The sequence below is a fragment of the Martes martes genome, assembly GCF_963455335.1.
Source record: "Martes martes genome assembly, chromosome: 13".
In the NCBI taxonomy this organism is placed as follows: Eukaryota; Metazoa; Chordata; class Mammalia; order Carnivora; family Mustelidae; genus Martes; species Martes martes.
Window position 1 is genome coordinate 613,660 of NC_137901.1, and position 19,261 is coordinate 632,920.

The 19,261-nt window shown below is 59.5% G+C and overlaps 1 protein-coding gene across 2 annotated transcripts in view; it reads right to left on the minus strand.

Annotated features, from left to right (window-relative positions):
• The window catches only part of NFATC1 (nuclear factor of activated T cells 1), a 92,898-nt gene that overhangs the window by 10,409 nt on the left and 63,228 nt on the right, over positions 1-19,261 (minus strand). The window contains exons 9-10 of one of the 2 annotated variants that reach the window (XM_080821717.1): positions 17,647-18,020; positions 17,340-17,535 (exon numbers count right to left, since the gene is read on the minus strand). In XM_080821717.1, coding sequence (XP_080677843.1) covers positions 17,340-17,535; positions 17,647-18,020 — 570 coding nt within the window. Of the gene's footprint in view, positions 1-17,339; positions 18,021-19,261 lie in introns of both variants that reach the window. The other variant, XM_080821716.1, reaches the window with a different exon arrangement.

Consider the following 19,261-nt stretch of genomic DNA (forward strand, 5'->3'; position numbering starts at 1 on the left):
AAAGGAGAGGCTCGAGCTGCCTGTTCCTGGCTTCAGGGGAAGTGAAACCTTCTGACAGGTTCACGTGAGTTTGAAGTAAATCCTCACCTTACCAGAGGACCACTAGCAATTTTCTTAGGTGTGACTGTCACGCTGAGATCACGAAAGAAAGCGGCCACTTAATAAGGCGTCCGTACCGAGGGACGGCGGGACTCAGATGCAAGGTCCGGGACCTGGTCCCTCACCATCCCAGCAACAACCAGCACGCGGGCGGCTGAGGGGACGGCGCCCCGTCTCACCCGCCCTGACTGTGGACCTTGGCGGGGGCACGTGGGAACCGCCTGTACCGTTTACTACGCTCTTGGGCGCATCTGACTTTGCCGTCGTTAAAAACCCACACCGCCTTCAGAGAGAGGCTGGAGCCCAGGAGAAGCTGGTGGCGGCCGGGCAGCCTCGGCCTCTGGCCTGCATTCCGGCAGCTGCTAGGAGGCCGGGCCCATCCCACGGCAAGGCGAGGACCACCCCCCGCTGTCCAGCTGTGCACCTGTGCCCAGAGCGCGGCCGGGATGCTGCCGCCCAGGGCACCCGTGCCCTACTCCTGGCTCTGCCGGCCGCTTCAGGAAAGGCCAGAGGGTACTTCGCCCGTGCACACGGGAAAGATCTGGACAGAAAGATCACAGGAGGCCAGGGACTCCCAGACACTCCCAGTTCGGGGAGCGACAGAGCAGAGGAGGGGCAGAGCCACAAAATGCAGGCCGGGGAGGCGGGTCTCCTGGTTTCTAGGACATACGGACCCTGGAATGGAAAAGCACCCAAGATTGAATTTTTGTATCGATTATCCAATTACTAATCTTTACAGAAGCTATTGCAGCGCCGCACACAATGAGTAATTCATCACAGAGCACGAGATGCCGCAGGAGCTGAACTCCCCGCAGAAGGCCATTAAGTTTCTCGTAATTGCCTGTTACTGGAGCCTTCGCGAGTCCTAATCAAATCAGCACGGCCGGCACGAAGGCGCTCTAATTGACTTTATGTCATAAGCACACGCCCCTGGCGGTCACCAAAATGGGCGGCCTGGCCGGATCACCACGGTCCCAAAGACCGCGTCCCAGCCCGAGCTGGAGCGGCCATTTCCAACGGTGCCTGAAGGGACAGGTGCGAGTGGTCCCCTGAGTGTGGGAGGGGAGCACGTGGCCGGACCCGTGACCACGGAGGGGGGGCAGGGCTGCCGTCTGGGGCAGAGCCGAGCGCTCCCACCGGCAGACGGAGCCCACGGCCTGCCCACGGTCCCGTCCCCCGGAGCCCGCCCACCGTGCGAGGTGGCGTTTCCCATGAGGAGCGGAGACTTGCCGTCGGGGACCCAGGACGGATCGCCATTGAAACTCAGCTCCTGTCCTTTTCCTCCAAGAAGTCCTCCCTGAAACACGGCCTGGGTCCTCAGACTCCGGGCGCAGGTGCTGTCCACGTGGCAGCCGGCCGCTGCCCGCCGGGAGCACAGCCCTGTCGGCTCGAGCGTCACTCACTCTGGCACCATGCCCCGCTGCCCTCGGGGCTTTCCAGCGGCCAGAGAATGGACGCGTGCGCGGGTCCCAGGGGCCCTGCGACGCCGGGACAACGTGAGAGTCTGCAAATACTGACCGCTACGGCCTCTCCTGAGAGCCGCGTCGACCCTCCCAGGGGGTTTCCAAGAGACTGAGCACAAGGAGGACAGAGCCGAGGCCATGGCTTAGGCTGCGGCCACGTCGATGCCATGTCGGCGGGGCGGCCTCCTGCCTGTGGGATTTCTCCGGCTCCGTCCACGCCATGGACCATCGTGTGGAAAACCTCGCATCAACTCTCTGTTCCACTGACTCTGAAGGAGGCTTAAAATGTGTCCTCCAGGGGCGCTGGGGCAGCTGTGTCTCCTGGGCGTCGACTCTTGGTTTTGGCTCCAGCCGTGATCTCGGGGTCGTAGGACGGAGCCCGCGTTGGCTCCACAGTCAGCGGGGAGCGGACAGTCTCTCTCCCTCCGACCCTCCCCCGACCCGCCTGCGCGTGCTCTTTCTCAAATAAATTCACAAATACAAATAAAGACGATGTCCTCACAAGAAGGCAGTACATGGGGAATGAGCGGTTTACATGCATTTGTTCACAACAGGTGGCGACCCACACCCGACGGGGGCTGCAGACTTCCCAGCGAAGCCGCGTCCGACTTTGCCGAGCTCCTCCTTGCACGGAGGTGAGGCTGCGGCCATGCCCGCAGCACAGAGCGCTCCCGACCGCCCCCCCACGATGGGAACGGGGGTCCCCAAGCACCGTCCAGGGCTGGGCCCGAGGCCAGCCCGGCACCACAATGCCAGGACGCACGCCGTCCGCACAAGCTGCCGGAGGCCCGGAGACCCCCCCGTGCACGGGGCACAATGAGACGACTCATCAAAAAGCTGAGCTCGGGGGGCCCTGGTCAAGGGGACCCAAGATGCTTGAAGAATCCCCCAAGAGTGTAAAGACGCTCCCGGTGCCCGGGGCCGCCATCGGCAGGGATGAGCGGATGTTTCCAAACCCACAGCTCGGCTCCACACGGCCGGGGACACTGAGGGCTTGGGAAGAAGCCACCCAGAGGGTTGTGCCCTTTTTTTTTTTTTTTTTTTAAAGATTTTATTTACTTATTTGACAAACAGAGATCACAAGTAGGCAGAGAGGCAGGCAGAGAGAGAGAGGAAGGGAAACAGGCTCCGTGCTGAGCAGGGAGCCCGACGCGGGGCTCGATCCCAGGACCCTGGGATCATGACCGGAGCTGAAGGCAGAGGCTTTAACCCACTGAGCCACCCAGGCGCCCCGGGTCGTGCCCTTTTAAGCTCTCCTCACCTTCCCGTCATTGAATGAACGTGCTGGGTGTCCCTGCTGAGTGAGGCTCCTACCCCAGGGCCCTGGCTCCTCCCAGGGCAGAGGGGCTCTTCCCGGCTCTAGGAGCCGCCGCCGTGCCCGGCCCCCCCAGGGCTCCCCAACAGCAGGCCGGGACGGCCGCTTACGGTGGGCGCCAGAGCTCCCCGACCCCGCTGCCCACCTGGCCTCGAAAACCCAGAAGCAGGAAACAGAGCAGAGGAGGAAGTGTCAGGCCAGCGAAGGGCTGGGTCCAGTAAAGGCCTCGCGCAAAAGCCCAGGTCAGAGCTCACCCCTAGGGAGCCCAGCACACCTCCGGAGAAACGCCCGTCAAGGTCATCCATCACCCGGCTTCCCTGCCCCCTGCCCGCTGCGCTATCGGGACAGGAAGCTGCACGCGGGGCGGAAAGCCGGCGCTCGTCCCGTGGAAACCACCGTTTCCATCTCCGCGGGGAACAGAACGTCAACACCGCGGTTAACGGTGATGAGAGATAAGGACCAGCGAGCAGAGGGGGGCACGGACACCCTTGCCGGCGTTCGGACGAGTTCGGAAGGACAGTCCAACGTGCGCTTTCCGTTCTCTGCATCCAGAGAAACAGCCAATGAGCAGGCAGACCCTGACGCAGCGTTTGAGCTCGTTCCTGAAATCAGAGCGCGTATAGCACCGTGGGCCAGCCCCAGCCCCGCCACAGACGCGCTGGCCTGCACCTGCTTTCCCGAGCGTGGCCGCAGACCTTCCCGCCGGAGCCAGAGGAAGCCCGCGGTGACGGATGGGCCGGGCCCGGCGCTGCCGCCTCCCTCCCCCGCGCCCCCCTCTGTCCGCCAGCCTTTCTCTGTCCAGCCATCTGCCAAGAGGAAATAACTCTGCTGTGCTGGGAGTCTGGGGATCCCAGAAAACAATCTCAAATCCACAAAAAATAACTGTTCACTTCTACTGCACTGCTCAGCTCCTTTCTGATTTTTACTACAATGTCAACAAGAGTTTGATTTGTGTTAAAGTTTAGGTTCTTAAATCTGAGTGATATACAGTAATTTACAGCTTGCTGGCAACAGCTACTGTGGAAAAAAACGGAAAGTGCATATAAAGGCGATTCTAAGTTTGACATTGGGAAGACGGGGAGCCAAAAGCAGCGGCCTGCGTGGCGTCCCCCAGGGCACGGCAGCCACGCCACGGGCCAGGGGCACACTCCCTGCCACCAGCCTGGTCCGGGGACGGCAAGTGAGAGGAAATGTCCTAAAATGCACTTTCTCGAGCGAAATGCTCTCGGATGTCAGCCAGGTCACACGTGGCACCACCGTCTCATCTGGGGTCTCTTCTGGAAAGCAGGTCCTGCAAAATGGCCTGAAATGCCCCGAAATGCCCCGAAATGCCCTGCTGGGGAAGAGAGGCGCTGCCCCCACCCCTGAGGTCGTGCCTCTCAGCTGCCCAAAGGGTGTGGATGCGGACGGTGGGCTGAGACACTCCCCGGTGTCCAGCCTCGCTGTCGCTGGGCTGGAGCCCCATTAGAACCGTCCGCACAGACACACAGGACCGCACACCGGCAAACTAGCCCGTTTGATGGGCACAGAAGACAGAGGGCAGACCAGGCCATCCCCCAGCACTGACTTTGAAACCGCCGCCTGTGGGCCCCACCTCGGCTCTGGGCCCCGCTGCCTGCTCTGCGTGACCAGACGAGGCTCCAGGGGCCGGCAGAGCTCGCCCACGCCTGCGGCACCTGCCCCTTCCTCCTGCCACGGGCTCGGGCTGGAGGCAGACCTCGGGCAAATCACAGGCCGGTTTCTGGATGTTGCTGAGGCCCTGAGCTGCCACCGTCCTCCAGGCCCACTTCCTGCCCTATCTACAGTAACAGCAGCTGTGGGGCCTGATAGGGCCAGTCCCAGGGAAGCCTGCACCCTTGGGTGGGAGAGAGGACGGCCGGGGCTGATAAGGCCGCCCCAGGCTCCCGGGCCTGATGACCGCATCCTGCGCTGTCTGCCTGCTTCCGAACAAAAGAGAGCCGGTGGCGGGCTCTGGGAGCGATAGCGCTGGGAGGGGAGTGGTCTGGCTGACTGGCCTATTGTGCAGAGTATCAGGCTCTGATTAGCGGGGGTCCCCTGGGCCCGATAAGGGCGGATGCATCAGAAGGGAATAGACCCGCTTTGTTCTTTACTGTGTGCCGGCGTCCACGCTGTAATCGGGAAGGAAGGGCCCTGCTTTAAAATTCAAGCTAAAAATCAAGGCAAAGGGACTCACAGCTCCACGCGCCCAACCGAGAACCCGCGTCGCTCGTGGCCAGAAAACGTGGCCCCCACCATGTGGCCAGAGGCGGAGGGGCTCCCGCTACACTGTCCGTGTCTCCCACGCAGTCCTTAATTCAGCAAAACAGGAGATAACGCAGAAGCGCACGTATTTTCGTTCCCTCAGAGCAAGTCTACTGTCGGCGTCATGTCTGCGCCACAGAAAAACGGGACTTTTCTCCTCACGCTGCTTGGAGAAGGGGTCCGGGGGCTGTACATGTGGCACAGGGGACACCTGGCAGGACACACACAAGCCTCGCACCAGGGCAGCGGGGTCTCTCCTCCCGCGCCGAGTGATTAGCCCTGAACGCTTGTGAAGGGAAGCCCCTCGAGCTACAGCAAAGACGCAGACGCCCCCTCCCAGGGGACAGTCCCACGCCAGGGCACTGCTGCCTTCTGAGGTCGGGTTCTGGGGACGCTTTCACGTAGACGGAGCCGTGGAGGACGAGCGGCTCGTGTCTGGCTACTCTGACTCCGCCTCGGTTTCCGAGGTCCGTCCCTGGCGCGGCGTGGCCAGCACCGCTCTCCTCCTCCTGTCTGTGTGCGGCCTTCGTGTGGACGTGGGTGTGGACTTCTTGTGGGCCGACACCTAAGAGTGGGATGGACGGGTCACACGACGCCGTCACGGCCCTCCGAAGACACCGCCACGCGGCCGTGGCACCCAACGTGTCTGCTGGTGACGGCGGGGCTCCCGCCCGCCCCACCTTCTCGCAAGAGGGCTCCCGTCCCTTCTGCCGCCTGCGGCCGCGCGGACAGGTGGGGGCGGAGCTCTGCGCTGCCGTCACACCTGCTTTCCCGGATGACTGATGCTGCGGAGTCTGCGTCTGTGTGTTTAGGAACATTCACACACCTTCTTTGGAGAAGTGTTTGCTGGCATCTTAAAGCCCGGTTTCTGACTAGGTTGTCTTCTTAGCATTGAGATCAAAGGTTTTGGTATATTCTGGATATAAGCCCTTTATCAGACCCGTACTTTGAAAATATATCCTTTTGGTTCATATACTCTTTTGTTCATCTTCTCACTATCATAACAGTTCTTTCGAAGCAGGAAAAATGTGAATTTTGATGGGGTCTCGTTTGCCAGTGTTTTGATATTGGACTATGTTTTTGGTACCATACCTAAAAAATCTTTGCCTAATCTAAGGTCTGGAAGATGTTTCTCATGTGCTATCCACTGCATGTTTTACGGTTTTAGGCTTCACATTTAATTCTATGACCAATTTTGAGATTCTTGTGTACGGTGTGGGGTTAAAGGTGCAAGTTCATTCTTCTACGTGTGGACACCCAGTTGTTACGTCCTCGTTTGTTAAAAGGATATTCTTTGCCCTGGTTAAATGGCTCGGCATTTTTGTTAAAAATCAATTTACCATAAATAGAAGGATTTCTGAACTCCAGATTCTGTCCATCGATCTAGATGTCTTCTGCTAATATGACACTGTCTTGATTATTGTAGATTTATAGCAAGTCTTGAATCGGGAAGTATGTCTTCCTGCTTTGTTCGTTGTTTTCAAAATTGTTCTGGCTACTCTGGGAACCTTTGAAATTCCATATGAACTTTAGGATCATTTTATCATTTGTCATGTTCCTGAAAAGTGCAAACCCAAAAAACCTGCTTGAATTTTGATAGGGATTGCATCGAATCTATTCATTAATTCCATTAATTCCATTGTGATCAGAATTAATTCTTTAAAATTATTCAGGCTTGTTCTATGACCTACTAGAAAGTCCGTCCTGGAGAACGTTCCACAAGCACCGCATTCTGTGGAGGGTTTCATACATGGCTTCCAGGTCGGTCTAGCTGCCTGACGGTGCCGTTCAACTGTTATACTCTTGCTGGCTTGGTGTCTAGTTGTTGTATTACTGACTGTTCTGTCTGTTACTGACAGTTTGTAGCGAGATCTCCAGATACTATTTTTTTTAACTGTCTTTCAGTTTATCCCTTCAAATCTGGATATTTTTGTTTCATGTATTACGTGGTTCTATCTTTTTAGGTGCAAAAATATTTATAGTTATTATGTCTGCCTGCTCAATTTACATTCTAGTCATTATAAAATATCCCTTTTTGCCTCCAGCAACACTTTCTTTGGTCTTAAATTGATTTTGTCTGATATTAGTATAGAAACTCCAGATCTCTTTTGTTCACTCTTTCCCTTGTACAATTATCCATCCGTTTAATTTCAACTATTTGTGTCTTTAAATGTAAAGTAAGTCCTCTGTAGATAGTGTATAGTTGGATCTTAATTTGTTTGTTTTTTCCCCTAATCCAGTCTGACAACCGTCACCTTTTTTTATTGGAGTGTTTGGTTCATTTACATTTAATGTAATTTTGTTGTAGGATTTACATTTGCCACTTTGTTTTTTGTTTTCCGTTTCTTACGGGGTTTTGTTTGTTGTTTGGTGGTTTCTATCATCTTTCATTATTGCCTTCTTCTGTGTTAAACAGATGTTCTAACATATCACTTAAATATGGGTTTGGTGGGTTGGTTGGTTTGTTTGTTTTACTCTGTATATTTTTAAGTTAGTTTCTTTATGGTTCCTCTAGAGATTACGATACGCATCTTAACTTAAAAATTCTATTTCAGCTAATAACACATGGAAGTTTGTTTTACTACGGCTTCCTTCCCTACCCTTTCCTTTCTGCTGTTGCTACCACACCAATGACATCTTGATATAAACCCATCAAACATTTTTGTCATTTTTGTCTCATGTATTTTCTTTTAAATGAGTTAGGAGGAAAAAGGAGTTTAAAAATATGTATCTGTCTTTATCTACATAATTACTTTTTATCGATGCTTTTTATTTCTTTGTGTGGATCTGAGTTGCCAACAGCCAAGAGGACTCCTTTTAATACTGCTTGTAAAAAAAAAAAAATACTGCTTGTAGGTCAGGTCTGCTGGCAACAAAGTTCCTGACCCAGCAATGGTTTTATTTCTCCTTCTTTTTTAAAGCTAGTTTTGCTAGATACAGGCTTCTTGATCAACGGGCTTTTTCTTTCTTTCAATAGTCTTTTTCTTTGCAGCCTCTGTGATTGCTAATGAGGTCAGCTGTTAATCCTACTGAAGGTGCCACATATCTGATGACTTACTTTTTCTCTTGCTGCTTTCAGGACTGTTTTTCCTTGACTTTCGACAGTATGGTTATAATGTATTTAGATGTGAATCTAAGGGTTTATTCTACTTGGAATTTGTTGATTTGGGGGGATGTGTACAATTTTTTTTAAAACAAATTTGGGAAGATTTTAACCAATATTTCTTCAGATGAGTTTTCTACCCTTCTCCCCCCTCTTTCTGCATTCCCAGTATGCCTGTGTTGGCACGTTTTACAGTGTCACACATGCTCAGTTTTATTCTTCTTCTTTTCTATTCCTCAGACTGGATGAGCTGTAGACATTTCTTCAAGTTTGTTGATTTTCTTTCTCTACCAACTCCAATCTGCTGTTCAGCCCCTATAATGAATTCTTCATCAGTTTCTGTACTTTGCAAGGCTAGAATGTCTACTTAACCCTTTTAAAAACTTTCAATCTCGTTATTGATATTCTCCATCTGGTGAGCCATTGCTGTCCTACTTTCCTTTACTTCTTTAAACACACTTTCCTTTGGTTCTTTGAACGTATCTACAGCAGCTGATTTAAAGGCAGTCCTGCTACGTCCCACACCTGAGCCCTCGCAGGGACATGCAATCTATGCCTTTGGGTTGTTTCTTTCTCTTTGGCAGGGACATGTTTTCATCTTTCTTTGCGTGTTTTGTAATTTTTTAGTTGAAAACTAGACAGTGCAGACGATACATATTGTAGCAACTTTGGAATTAGACTCCTCCCCCAGTAGGGTTTGCTATTATTGCTTGGCTATTTTTTTTCTTCCCTTGATGCTGGATGTTTGATGAGTGACTTTTCTGGACTCATTCTGTAGGGGGTCCTGTGTTCTCTGCAGTGTGTGGCCACAAAGTCCTCTATTCCTCTTTTAAAAATCCTTGTTTTTATTTTTCAGTCTGGCTTCCCCAGGGTCAACCTTAGGGTGAGCAGCGCTAACGGTCAGCTATCCGTCAGGAGGTTTCTCTAAATGCCTGAAGTCTCCATCTTCTGTCAATGAGATCGAAATGCAGGTGAGCCACGAGTCAGCCCTAGCTCCCACTTCTGTTTTTGTGCAGGTCTCCAGGCCGGCCGGAGGTGACGGACCTGGCCCTTCCTTTTCCCATGTCTTTCCTGAGCATGTGCACGTCCATATGCAGCCTCGCAATTCCCAGGAATGTGCTGGGGCTTTTCCAACCCCCCTGCAGGCACTGAGGATGGCTAGGCTCCCGTCTGCCCAGCTGAGATCACAGCCTTGGCTGCTCCCGCAAGCATGAGTCAAGCCACTTGCTGTTTTGGTCATGGCCTGGGAAGACGACTTTTCCGGGGAGGTTCAACGTCAGTCAGATACTGTTTGCACGTTGGACAGGGTTTTTAACAGAGCCCCAAAAGAGGCCAGTCTCCTTCACTGTCAGCGAAGCTGCTGGCTTTCTACAGCTGCGCTCTGGGGGCTGGGCAAGGCGGACGGGAGTGGCCCCCCTGAGACCACTGCAGATCCCACTCTTCTTAGCAGGATCTAGTTTTTCTTGAATAAATGCTTTTCAGTTTGTTCTGCCTCTTTGGTGAATTTCCAGATTGTGAAATGATTGATTTGATAGATCTCAGTATTTCTGTTGCTTTTTGGGGGAGTGCTGGCTCCCCGAGGTCCTTCCCCTCACACTCTAGAAGTCCTGCCTGTCTTTCTTCCTGTCCTTCCTGAGCCACCAGAAAGTGCCTCGGGTAATGACCAGGCGTTCTCCGACCCAGAAGAAAATACACGGCAGTCCCCTTGAGCTTGCAAGGCCAACTCATACTTGAAAGCCGGAATCTGAAGCAGGGATCTTTGCATATCACACGTCTAGAAGAGGAAGAAATCCTCAATAATGGAGCCGAACCCTGGGAGAGCAGAGAGACTGTTTAAGTCAGAGTCGGCAGATCCCCACGGTGCTTCTGACCCGTCCCGTGTTCAGTGTGGTTGTGAGCAGGTCAGCCAACCCTCGTCTGCAAGCCCGTCTCCTCTGTCTGTGGGGTCCACGCCGCCCGTTCTGGCCACGGGACTGCTCCAAGGTTGAAAATGTAAATTGAGAAGATATACGTAAGGTCACTTTGACAAGCACCAGAGGCCACCCATCCAGTGCTGTGACTGGCACTCGGGGTTTCTATTTGTCAACAGGATGCGTCACACCAGACTGGGAATGGTTCTCCCAGCTCTGGCGGGAAGAGAATTCCTACGATTCCAAGTGCCCATGTTCTTCTCTGCCTGGGCTTGGTCGACATCTGTGAGCCAACGGCCCTGTGCTCCTCAGGGATCCATAGGGAAGAATACAGTTTTGTATCCGGGAGGTCACTTGAAAGTGTCCGTGCCTAGCTGGCTCTGTGCCGGAGCTCCAGGGGCAGGGGAGCTGAGTGCCTGGCTTGAGTTACAGGGCCCCGGCCGCTCTTGTGAAAACACAGTTGTCTGACAGCTGTGGGCAGAGCCCTCCACTGCCCTGGTCCCCACTCTCCCCAAAGAGGTGTCTGGCTCGGACGGTCTGGCTCCCACTGTGCTTTCTGAATGTGGCCGTTGTGTTTGCAAACACCGGGCCTTATGGCTTCACGCTTGAGTGACGAGACACAGTGGTGTTATCTGCGGGCTCACGGACCTGCGGGCGTCTGGGAAGAGCACTCCTTCTCAAGTAAGAAAGCCCCACGAGCATCGGAGAAGGAGAAGGTGCAACGCCCAGGCCAGCGTCGCACGACTTCACCTGTGGGGAGACAGAGCCGTTCTAAGAACTGTTGGAAACAGGCTCACTTCTTCGCAGAAGAAACCAGCATTCCAGTCACGAAACGTCCACACACGGACACTCCAGGCTACTCCGAGCTTGCCTGCGACCCAGGACAGAAACACGCGAGCGCGTCCCCGGCGCACAGCCCCGTCCGCACGTCCGGGCGGCCGCTCTCGGGCCCTCTGCACTCCCGCCGCGACGAGTGCCGTTCGGTCGCGAGCAGACCCGAGGGCGCCGGAGGTTTCAGGCTCTTCCTGCGGGCCTCCCCCGGACGCCGCCTCCTCGTCTCCGATTAATACTCACGGGGAAGCAAGCTAGTGCCTGTGACGGGGCGGGCACGGCCGGCTGACACCCGCGGGGAGCAACGGAACTCAGGCCCCCCCCAGGACACAGAAAACACCCGGGCCGCACGACTGGAAACACAGCGCGGCCCGAAGCCCTTCCCGCGTGCGGCTGACATCCCCACGAGGCACGATGAACAAGGGCGCCCAGAACAGACACCTCAGCTCCGGGGTCCCGGGAGCGGAAGGCCCCCTCCTCCCGCTCCCCCTGCTGCCCGTCGGAAGGGACAGCAGGGGCTCCGATGTCACAGCCCCACAGCTTACGGGGCTGGGCGCTGGGGGCAGCACCGGCGTGTCTGCGCCCTACACCGCCCTCCGGGAGCCACGGCTGCCCTCCCCCTTCCTTCCTCTCGGAGGGCGGCCTCCTGAGCGCTGCCCTCCTGGCCGTGCAGAGGACGCGGGCCTCCTGCAGGGTCTCCAGATAAGCCGCTCACAGAGCCCGCGGCCCCCGTGCCCGCAGTGCTCTGTCCCCGGGGGCGTGCGGTGGGATTTTCACGCTGGAGACCGGCACGCGGACACGCCGGTGCGTGCAGGACAGGCCCTGAGGAGCTCCCCGCGTGGCTGCGTCCGTCCAGCCGTCTCGCGGCAGCCGCCGTCGTAATATTAACGACTCCACACGTCTGGTCACCGCGACGCAGACGCTTCCCATGTCGTGAGGAACGGGGAAGGCCCCAGCCCTGGGCGCCAGGCCAGGTCAGTAACACTTTCCATGAGGAGAGATTGTGTTCTCTCCCGGAGCAGCCTGGGCTCAGGGACGAGGGGGAGCAGAGCGGGGCACACACGGCCCAGACTCCTGCAGACGCGATCCCGGCCGCCGGGTCCACCTGCTCGTCATGCTAACGACACAGAGACTTCCGGAAGCCTGAGCGCTCCTGGCAGGGCTGAAAGGGCTGACTGTAGTCCAGGCGGCTGGGCGGGTGGGGTGACCACGCGGCTAAAGCACGGACGGACCCACGCCTGGCCCGCAAGCGCGTCCCTTGAGAAGCCCCGCGGAGCTGTGACTCAGTAGCACAGCCGCTCCGTCCGCGGGGGTCCCCTCGCACGAAGCCCGGGACAGCCCGTGGCTCCAGAGGTGTCGAGAGCGCCTTTCCTGCAAACGCCGCGTGCGAGACCGTGCCCCGTGACACGTAATCGTGTGTGTGCACGCGTGAATGGCCCACATTTGCACATCAGCGAATGAAAGGATGGCCTATGGCGGCCGGGGCAGCGTGGCTCCGGTGCACACACGGGCCCCACAGAATCACGGCAGCGAATCGCTCATGTGTGGCGTTCACGGCCCGGTTCAGAAATCTACATTTAAAATAACACGAGGCCCGTAAAATGACTCTTTTAAAAACGTACCCCCGTGGTTCTGCCCCAACTGAGAAGTCTGAATTGAGAGTTTAAGTCTTGTGAGTGTTGCTGGACCGAAGAGAAAACTACAATTCGTTTATTTATGGACCAAATACTTGTGAAACGAAACCAGAGAGCAGACTCAACCGAGAAACAGAACCCAAGAGAAAGCGGGATTCGTCTTCCGGCAAGTCGTCGTGTGCCCCCACTGAAGAGCGAGAGAGGTCTGGCAGGTGTAGGCACGGCTGCACACGATGGCTCGCGCACCCGCACGCCCCCGCTCTCGGCCACCGCACGGAACACCCCATTCTCGATTTTCTCATTCTACGTTCCTGGAAAACAAAACGCCCAATGAAACTCCACCGGGGAGCTCAAACGGCCGCCCCCGACTTCTGAACAGGATCTTGCTCTTAAAAGCAGCAGTGGCTGCCGTTAGGCAAGCGGACGGGCTCCCAAAAACGCTGCTGCCGTGCAGGGAAAGGCCAGGGGGAGCACCTTTGCGCTCCCCGGCATCGAGCGGCTCACCACGGGGGCCCGCCTGCCACTGACCGGGCCCTGCGTCCCTCCCCATGGTGGCTGGAGAGCTGTGTGTGGATCCTGGCGTGCAGCCTCAGCCCCTGGGGACCCGGGGGGAGAAAGCCTCACCGCCACCAGGTTGTCACGGGGCCTGTGGTCCCGCTGCCCCACCACCGACCGGTCTTTCCGGGAAGTGGGCACCGACCCCCCAACGCGAAGCCGCCCCAGCCTCCCGCCCCTGCCGGCTGAGCCGTGTGCGGAAAGCCTTCCCGTCAAGGCCACTTTGCGTCCATGCCGTCTCACGTTCTAACCGGTTTTCGCCGTTGTTTCCGTTTCCAGGCCGCAGTTTCCGACCTGAGACACAAAGGGAAGACCCGTGCCCTGCAGGGGGTCCCAACGCCCCCGTCCCATGCCACCGGCCACCACCATTGCCTGCCGTGGATCCCGAGACATGGCCTCACATGCCAGGAACGACCCTCCAAGCTCGCCGATCACACCGAGCCCGACGGGTGAGGGGGATGGGAGAGGCTGAGACACGGGTCGGCAGAAGGCTACAGCTCCAGCAGGGGACGCGCACCCCGCTCCAGAAAGGCTCCTGCGGGGGCTGGGCAGGGGGCGCACCTGGACGGCTCAGACACGCAACCGCAGGGGCAGGCCCTCCACGCCGTCCCCTCCCCCGCCCCCCCCAAAATGGGTGGTTTGTAGATATTCTCCACAAACTTCCTCTGCCCCAGAACAAGCAGGAGCTTTGACATTGCCCTGGTTTGGCAAGTTCATTTCCAAAAACCCCGATCACGCAGACCATTAAAACGGGGGGCTGGCAAAGGACCACATTGTTGGTGCCGACTCAAGTCCCGCAGGGTTTCCAGGAGCATCCCGAGGTCAGGCCACACGACCACGACACTTGCGAACCCCTCCCATCAGCCCCCTCGGGAGAGCACCAGTTAGAGCCAGTTCCCCGGCCCCCCGGGGTTCAGGTGGGAAGCTCGGGGCTCAGGGCCCCGTGTGCACGACGGAAGCCTTTAACCTGCACTGACCAGTCTTCGGGGACTGACTGACTAACTTGGCGCAGGCCACATCCGCATCAGCGCTCTGCCAGAGGCGGGGTTCCAGGGCACCAGGGTCAGCGGACGGTCCCCCAGCCTCTCAGGAGGGAGCCTCTCTTGCTCCCCTTCGAGAAACAGCCAGGCCCAGTCTGCGTCCTGCCTGCGGACCCGGGGTCTCCAGCTGCGTAGACACGGCAACGAACGCCCCGTCCGTTCTCCTGCCAGCAGAGAGACGCCCGTCCGGCCCACGTGTATGTTCTGGTGGCTGGGAGAGAAATCCCAGCGCCCGCCAGTCTCCGCGGTCCCCTCCTGTGCACGGCCATGCAGCCTCCGGGCCTGGGAGACGTACAGCAGGGAAGCCTGAGCCGGGGCAGGCTGTGCGCTCCCCACCGGCCTCCCTCAGCCTCAGGAAAGGCCACTCGCGGGGGCATGCTGGCCGTGTCCATCACATCAGCTCCGGAAAGACGCACGGAGGACACAGGACAGCCACTCCCGTAAGGGGTCCACGGCCAGCACGTGCTCCCCGGCTGCTCGGGGCTCTGGCTGGGCCCCCCAGAGCGGCAATGGAACAGCACGCGTGGGTGTGTGTGCAAGAAAACGTGCGCACGTCCATATAAACCCGTCGTCCGCCTCCTACGGGGCCTCCTGCTGCGCCGCCCGTGTTCTGACCAAAAAATTAAAAAAGCAAATAAAGAACAACGAGTGTCTTGTAAATGCTGTTGTCAGCTAAAGCTGAAAACCTTTCTTCACACCTGGCCTGGGGTTATCGGGCCCATATTTCCAGCCCCAGAGGCAGAGAGAACATATTGCACACCGGGCCGGGCTCAGAACCTCAACCTGGGGAGGCGCTAGGGCCACAGGCATGGCCGGGAAGCGCCCGCGGGCCCACGGGTGGCTGTCAGGGGGGCGGGGCCCGAAGCTCAGAGCAGGAGGGGAGGCGCCAGGAGCTCCCAGGAGACCATGGCAACGTGGCTGGGGGGCGTGGGACCCTCCAACGCAGGCAGCAGCTAGTGAACACGGGTGTTCACGATATCGGGGGTAGTAACGCCAGGGCTGCCGTTGGCAGGTGCCCGGGAGGAAGTCTGAGCTGGGGGCCGGCAGGGAGGCGGTGGTTCCTGGCAGAGAGCAGCCCCACAGCCCTGCTCCCCAAGCCTGCACGGGGCTGCTGCACCATGAGGCTGGTGGCCGGAGCCCTGCCGATGCGCGTCCACACGGTGGGTTTGCGGCCGGCAGCCCACAGCGACGAAGGGTCTGCAGGGGGACCGTCGCGTGGAGGTTTGCCCTCCGGACCAAATCCTTGCCCACGCAGGTGAGCTCCGGTGCCGCACGGTTCAGAGACGCGCTGGGGCCACGGCACCTTCGAGGGCAGACTGGCAGCTATGGGCTCCCCTGGGGCAGGACACCCCCTTCACACGTCACCTTTCCCCACCCTCACGAGGCTGCCTCTTAGCACGACACCCTTGGGGCAGCAAGACAGACGAGGAGGCTTGCCCGGTCGGTCACCCGAGCTCCCCTGAAAACACCGGAGGCCGCGACCTGGAGGGGAGCAGTGCACATGCCTCAGGCCCTCCCCGCTGCTCACAGGGCCACCCCACAACCCCCTGGGGCACAGCCGAGCTCACGGGGGAGCCAGGCAGGGAGCACGGCCACCATGGGCCTCATGGGCCTCGGGAGACAGAATCCAGAAAGAGGCTGCTGCCACTGAGTTCTGGGGTGTCTCCGACAGCCCCCCGGGGCCTGCACCTCAGGGAGGGAGGACAGGGACCCACACCATAGGCTCCAAGGACATCCCCAGGCTCAGGGACTGACCGTCTACGGAACAAAACTATGTGGGAGCTTGCAGCCCTGAGTTAGGGACGGAGGAACCCGGGGCCAGCCCCGTGTTCACTCCTGTAGAGCAGAGTGTGGGCAACCCCGAAGCCCGGGAGCCCCGTCCAGCCTGGGGGCGATGGCTGGCGGCCAGACGCTGTGGCAGAGAAGGCTCCCGTGTCCCCCGGCCACCCTGCCCTGCAGCCTGGGAGAGATGAGCCCGGTCGTGCCACTCCCTCTGGAACGGTAGCCGTAGGTGCGAACACCCTTCCAGAAACACTCCTCGCCGGCCTGGCCCCAGGGGAGCACACGGAGCACGAACGCGGAAGAACTGCGATGTCTGCGGAGACAGCGGTGCTGGGAGAAATGAGCCTTCCTCGCTTGGCTGTGACTTTCAAGGAAAACAGCTAAAGGAGGCTGCAAGGCGCCGACCCCAGAGACAGAGGAGGCCAGGGTGGTGTGCCGGGGAGGCGGGGGGCCGTGGGCCCACACCGTCCCGAGCTCACACCCCCACCTGAGTCCAGCAGCCAGGGAGATGGGCATCCGGCCCTGGAAAGGCTCACGCTCAGAAGACATGAACTGCCAGTGACGGGGGCCTCGGCACCCACATACACCACCCACGCAGGGCTGCGAAGGCGCGGACTGGCCTGACCGTCCTGGCCAGCCCACGGGGTCTCCGGTCACAGAGCTGACCCACGAGCAGTCAGGGAACCAGCACACAAGAGGGCCGCCCACCTCCACGCGGCTCAGGTGGCGCCTCGGCCCCAAGGAGCGCGACCCTGCAGGGTCGGCGCACCCGGAACAACGCAGCGTCATCCCCTGATGCGGGGGGGATCCGGGCTCTGGATTCCAGCACGCGGCCCACCAGCCGGTGCGGAGAGCTCGTCCTCCAGCACCCTGACCCGGCACCTGCAGCCACGGTCCCGCCCCGAGGGCCGTGTGCTCCGTGGGTGGGGCCCCCCGGGGAGGCTCTAGTCCCGGTTCCGAGCGCCCCAGCCTTACTCTCCCGCCCGGGGGCACCTGATGGGCGTCCCGGCGCCGCACGTGAAAACGCTAACCACCCTCAGTCTGTGTCCGCAAATCGCTTCCTCAACCAGTGACGCTCTCACGATGACCCCAAACAGGAGGCCGGCCCCGGAGTCCCGCTGCCGACGGTGCCTCGAAGCGACCGTGGCCTCGTGTGAGGCCATACCGTGCAGCTTCTGTCCTGTGGGACCCCCGCCACGGGCTCCGTGGAGCCTCCGGCTGAGGCGACACGGCCCGGGGCCGCAAGACACACTGCCTGCACGGACGTGTGCGCCGGTGCACACTCCTCGTCACGCACGCACATACAGCGCCAGGCGGCGTGTGCACCTAAGGCCCCGGCACTTACCGTCGTCCAGGTACAGCTGGTCCAAGTCCTGAGGCTCTCGCTTGACCGTTACGGGAATGGGGGCCAGACTACGACTACCGTCCTCACACACCTCGGGCGGCGGCAGAGGCCGGGGGGCTGCGGACTCGCTCCTCGGAGCCTTCGGCCGTTGGGGCAGCTGGTGGCCCGTCGCGGACGGGCGGGCAGGGCTGCGGGACTGCAAACAGGTCGGCGCTTGGGTACCGGGCGGTGCTGAGGAGCAGGGGCCGTCGGGACACAGAGCGGGCCGGCGGCCTGGGGGACGGCGGACACTGAGCTGGGGACTCACCTGTGGTCGCAGAAGGGCAGGGGGCGGCGGCTGGGGGGGTCCGGGGTGCACGCCCACGAGTCTCGGCGTCTCCTCGACGGTGAGGACCCCTCCGGCCGGCCCCGGAAGTCCGAGGCCCGGGCCGGCCACGCCCTTGCTGTAGGCGGCGGCAGAGAGGTCATGGAGCTTGGGGCTGGCGCTGGGGGGCGGAGACACCATGGTGCTCCTCGAGGGACACGGCAGGAAGCCGGGCAGCAGGCAGGAGCCCGGGTCTGGCGGCACGGCCAGCGGCTGGCTGTAGCAGGGCTTCGGGAGCGGGCTGAGGCCCTGGCTCATTGGTCCGCAGGCCAGGGCAGGCTCGTAGTCGTCGGTGGGCTCTGTCTTGATGGCTGGAGCTGTAAGAAGCAAGACACGGGCGTGAACACGGGCTGCGGACGGGCGTGATGGACGGGCGGGCTGCGGCGGGGGCACCCCCGGAAAACCAACAGCGTCTTGACTGAGTCCCGGTGTGTCCGCCTGGGTCTCCCACCCAATTAGGAGGAGGCGTGAGTCACCGTCTCCAGGAAGTAGCAGCTGGTCCTAATACTGAGAACACTGTTGTCCTTGGAACCCCCCCAGCACTCATGTGCTATAAAAACCCATTTGCAAACTGCAGTAGAAGCTCCAGACCCAAGGGCCCACGGATTTGTAGGAATCAAAGCAAAAATGTTAACTTGGACGTACGGCTGCGTTCCTCCCGCTACTGATGCCCTGAGGAACGTCTGCCCCCTCGGTGATCCCGCACACGCGCTGGGATGGCACAGGGCATCCGTGAAACCCAAGAGAAGCTGTGGGCGGCGATCACGGTTGGGGAACACACCCTCCCAGGCTCTACGTCGCAGCGACAGGCCGTCCCCGACACACAGCCCCGCACAGCTCTGGGGTCCTCCCGTCCCACCCTCGCCAGGAATCGGGGCCATGAGGCCGACAGCCGCGGGGGGCCTGTCCGACTCTGCGCCGGGCAGAACACAGGCAGGCGTGCTGAGGGGTGTTTGCAGGGCACGCGGTCTCCCCAGGCGGCCCCTCCTGACCCCGCGCACGCTCTGGGCCCCACCTGCTCGCCACGGTGCCCGGCACGGGGGGCCCCGTGCCGGGCACCCGTGCTGAAGGCCTCGTGGGTACCTCCCGCCCCGCATCCACCTCTCTGTGGTGTAGACGGATGCGTGGCAGCCTGGGGGCCTCGTCCATGGGGCCCCAGCCTTCACCTGACACAGAGCAGGGCACGGCTACGTCGTGAGTGCCGCCGGAGCCACGTCAAGGACGGGGCGTGTCCTGCCCAAATGCGAGTGGCACTGGCGTCCCCTCACCTCCCGCTTGCGGGTGCTGCCGGCGCTCCGTGAGCAGCTCCCGGGGGCTGTGGCTGTCTCAGGGCCCAGCACCCAGCTCCCGGGGTTCTCCACGGCTCCCAGGGGCTGTGACTGTCCTAGCACCCAGCTCCCGGGGTTCTCCACGGCATCGCTCTCCTTTGCTTTCCTTCTTGGGGCAGGTGAGCCCCACAGGGAGCAGCACAGTGAAGGGGGTCCTCACGCCAGGCCCCCGCGGGGCACGGGGCTGGTCGGCACCCCCACACGGCCCCCGCTGTGTCCGCTGTCAGGAG